At 37.9% G+C, this 4,254-nt stretch overlaps 1 protein-coding gene across 1 annotated transcript in view; it reads right to left on the reverse strand.

Annotated features, from left to right (window-relative positions):
* GDF2 (growth differentiation factor 2) overlaps window positions 1-1,045 on the reverse strand; it is a 6,466-nt gene extending 5,421 nt beyond the window's left edge. Inside the window, exon 1 of the mRNA XM_083843677.1 lies at window positions 3-1,045. Coding sequence (XP_083699803.1) covers window positions 3-108 — 106 coding nt within the window. The 5' untranslated portion in view covers window positions 109-1,045. The remainder of the gene's footprint in view (window positions 1-2) is intronic.
* Between the last annotated feature and the right edge of the window lie 3,209 nt (window positions 1,046-4,254).

Below are 4,254 nucleotides of genomic sequence, written 5' to 3' on the forward strand. Positions count from 1 at the left end.
CTTTCCCATAGCTGATAACTTGTCCCAGTTTTCCAAAGGCTTGCCTCTTGTCAGACAGGCAATGATATTGAAAACAGACAGTGCAGCTAATACTCCAAAATAATGCATTTCTTATATATTTACTTTCTGATGGAGAGACGAGAGGACAGGGGTATTTTAGCTGATTAAAAATGTTGTACCATTGCAGACAGAGGAAAGGAGATGGAAGTCAAACAACTGGAATGCCCTTTGCAAATAACTTTCTTGTGTTCTTTTCACAGTCTGCTTCAAGCCCCAGCCTCTTGTCAGTTGTCAAGCAGATTGGTTGTACACTTGCCCTTATCTGAGTCATTGATGCCATGCTTCAGCTTCTGTTATCTAGCAAAGCTCTTAGTTAATGAAGATTCTGTAAACATCTGACAAACACATATGGCTGGTGGGAAGGACATTGTATATTGTAAAGAATCCACATTTCACTTAAGGGTCATCATTGCTTAATTACACTCTTTTATCATTTCCTTTCCAGCACAGACAGAAGCTTTCTTAGGGACGTTGAGAATTACACAGTTTTCATCAAGACTAGAAAACAGAGATCTAGAACAAAAATCCTCTGTTGACTGTTAGTAAACAACATCTCACAAATCTCTGTCACAGTCCCTTAACCTGTCATCAGAAAATCTCCAGTAATTTGATGGAGACCTGTGATTCTGCAAGACATGATCTCATGGCAGTGCAAACAACCTTAAAACTTCTTTCGTTTATCAGCCAAGAGCTATTATTTGTACACACTGAAATATCTGTTTTGTGTCAAGTTTGCTTCATGCTGTTTGCAGGCTTGTCCATTTGGAGTTTGATTCCTTTGGTAGATGGGAATTAATTATTGTTTTTATAGTATCTTACGTAATATATTTCTTAGATTCTTGATGGTCAGTCCAGTCCCAGAGCAACCAGTCATTATTTCAGTGACCTCAGAATAAAGACAGAACTAAGCCTTCTAAGGCTATGTGGAAAGTAAGAGGTCTCTGTGAAGATAAGGAAGATTATCTATGCAGATAATGTTACCCATGAAAAGAAGTGGCCAAGAGAAAAATACGAGTCTGATGATATCGTTTCTCATGATACAGAGAAAAATAAAAAGTGTATTTATAAGCAAAAATGGCACTTGTTATTTATCTGAATGAATCTCATTATCTAATCTAGTGATACATGTTCTGTCAGTATTATTAATGCATCATTTTTTCTAAGCACAGTTTAATCCACACTGCACATGTGCCACAAAGTCTGAATAGCATTAGGAGCTCTTACATTGAAAAAAACAAATCGCAAAGATACAGACAAGATTTTGTCCTTTCTTCTCTAGTTTGTAGCAGGGCATACACGGTGTTTAAAGTGAGCCCAGACTTCTCAAACGCTCACTTATGTATCTGTTCAATTGACAACTGGGATCCGAGAGTCTGGTTAACTGTGTTCCTAAGCTGTAAAGTGAGAAAGGATTGCTTTGCACTGATCCTGTTCTCCTGAATTAGCAAGATTGGTTTGTTTTACTCAAGGCCCTTGTATCTTCTACCTGTGTGCAACAGCCTGATGGCTTGTGTTTGGCTAAAGCATAACTTTTCAAGGGTCTCCAGAATCTATCTGAAGATGTCAAGAAATTGAGTTTGTTTTTTTTTCTTTTCACTTTTTGTAGCACTTTTTCCAGAAGATTATCACTCACACTTAAAAAAAAAAAATCCTGGTACTTCATTTATTGTTTCATTGTGTCTGCCTTTACCTTCTAGACACTAGTTCTTTCCTGCTGGCTTAAGGAGCCCCACAGTGCAGGCATTTCCCCCCCATCAAAGTACTTGCACAGTGTAATCGAGTTACTTCTCAGTTTGCTTTCTGATAAAATAAACAGTTAGAGAATGTATCTTACAGAACGTGCCTAAAAATGCACCAACTCTTCTTGTTTCTCTGTTTGTGTCAGAATTTCAGTGCCTTTTTGAAAAGGTGAACACTGGGGCTACACATGGTTTTCTAGTGGCAGTCCATCAGTACCACATGCAAAAATAAAATCTTTTCTTCTGGGGTTTGCTCCACTGTGCATCTTTTAAGGCTTTCATGTAGCTCTTTTTACGTAGCATCACTATGGATGCTCATATAATGCTATAAGACCATGACAGCCACCAAAACTGTTTTAAAAGTCATGATTTTCAAGGGTGCAATCTTCTGCTCAGTAGGAACAGCCTCCATTTCTTGTGCCTAGGTACAACGTTCTGCATCTGTCTACCTTGAAATGAGTTTTGATTATATAGAGTGCAGCTAAATCAAGATGTCCATACAAATACCTCTCTCCTAAACACTCCTATGCAAATGCTGTGGATGTTGTCATATACAGACTTCCAGTTCATATACGAAGATGTCACATAGTGTCAGGCCAAGTGTCATCTTTGCAGAAACTTTACAATGAACAGTTTTATTCAGTGACAATTGCTTTTGAAAGCTGCTCTTTGAGGTTTGGCAGTGAGACAGTTGCTAATTCATTTGATAAACAAATACATTTATATTGTCCAGTGGTTCCTTCTAATTGTGCTGCCTTGTAAAAGTGAAGTGAAACAGTCCACAAAAAGCTAAGTACATTCTACCTGTTGCTTTTACCTTTGACAATTAAACTGTGATCTCAAAGAATGAAATGAATTTTGTTTTAGAAAAAAATGTCCTTTAAACTTCACTGACTAGTATCAGCTGTTTTCCTGGTTTATCTGTCTTTAATCATCCAATATTACTATATCCTCAATTCTTTCAGGATTAATTAGTGGGATTATCTTAACCTGCTATTTTAAGTGTTTGTCAATATAACTTTCTCAAGAAATTTAGACATCGAGTGGAATGGTTTATAGGATGGTCATAGAGACCAAAAGGGCTGTTGGAACAGAAGAACCAAGAGAGCAGTGATGCTGGTGTTTTCCAACAGCAGCCGACTGCATTTGTGCCATTTTAAAAATAATTTAAAGTGTTTAATGCAAAGCTTCCTTTTCTGAAGGAAGATTAGATGTCTAAATACCAAAGACACAGAAAGTAGTAGCCACTTCTAAACAAATAGTGGTTAAAGGCCTTGGTCACATTTGAGAATTGACCGATACAGCTAAACCAGAAAATGCGTTGTGACAAACATGGGTTTCTACTCGAAGTTACACTATTCCCCTAAATGAAACAAATTTTACTAATAAGAGAATTGTCTTGTTTGTGTAGTAAGGGAATGCCTTGATAGCTGTGTCACTTATGGGTGTAATTTTGGTTTGCCTGTGCTAAATTGTAAAGTTATGCCAACAAACCTTTAAATGCATATTAGATCTTTCAAGGTTTTCTAGGTATCCTAAAGAGTGTAGGAGTAGTGTTTTCCCTTATATCCTATAGACCTTACAGCAGATTGTAGGATGGTATCTCTACTTTGTAATTGCTTGCATGGCACATCTTGGAAAGCAAATTTGTACTCAGTGACTAACTCAAGATACAGAAAAGATTCCCAGAGGAGAACAAAGTGCAAAAGACCATATCATAAATACACTACACTAATATGTCATTCTGTTCACAGTTGATGCTAAATGGGATCAAGACGACCTACAAAGGAGGATAAATCTTCACGTAGAACAGAAATGGCAATGGCTTAACGTACTTTGAAAAGTGTTATGCTTACGGCTGTTCTGTAGGAACAAATGATGGATTTCTGAGAAGTTTCTCATTTTTCTTTATGCATCAGCATTACTCTGTCAACATTAGTTGAGTGTCTCTTGATTTATAAAAACACAAGACCCTACATTTTTAAGGGAGGTTTTTAATAGCAACAGTATACAAAGGTTTGTCCTGGTAGTACCTGTGTAAATCCCTGTAATGCTTTTGGAGAAGAAATGCCTAGCAGGGTCCTTGACCTTTTGGCAATTACTGCAAGGTCTTAGAGGTAACTACTACTTAATGAGAGCTGTTGGGAGGAACTGGGAAGAACTGTTGATAGAGTAACATTGCAAACACTCCCATGTACGCAGAATCTTAGTTTGGTGTAGGTTAGCAGGAAGGGCCACATTTACACTCCCCTGTTGTCTGGAAATCTGCACCCCATGAATATGGAATATTTATGGTAGAAATTACCTAGTGCCTTAGCTGGAGAGGAGCCTTCCAGGTCAAGTCATTCATCTGAGGGTAGTGCGCGTTTTGTCCTTTCTGTGAGCAATACCGCTCTAATAGGATAAGCTGGTACAGAAGGTTGGACTGTGCCTTGAGTTAAGAAAGGCTCCACAG

Source organism: Anser anser, assembly GCF_964211835.1.
Source record: "Anser anser genome assembly, chromosome: 7".
NCBI classification, from domain to species: domain Eukaryota; kingdom Metazoa; phylum Chordata; class Aves; order Anseriformes; family Anatidae; genus Anser; species Anser anser.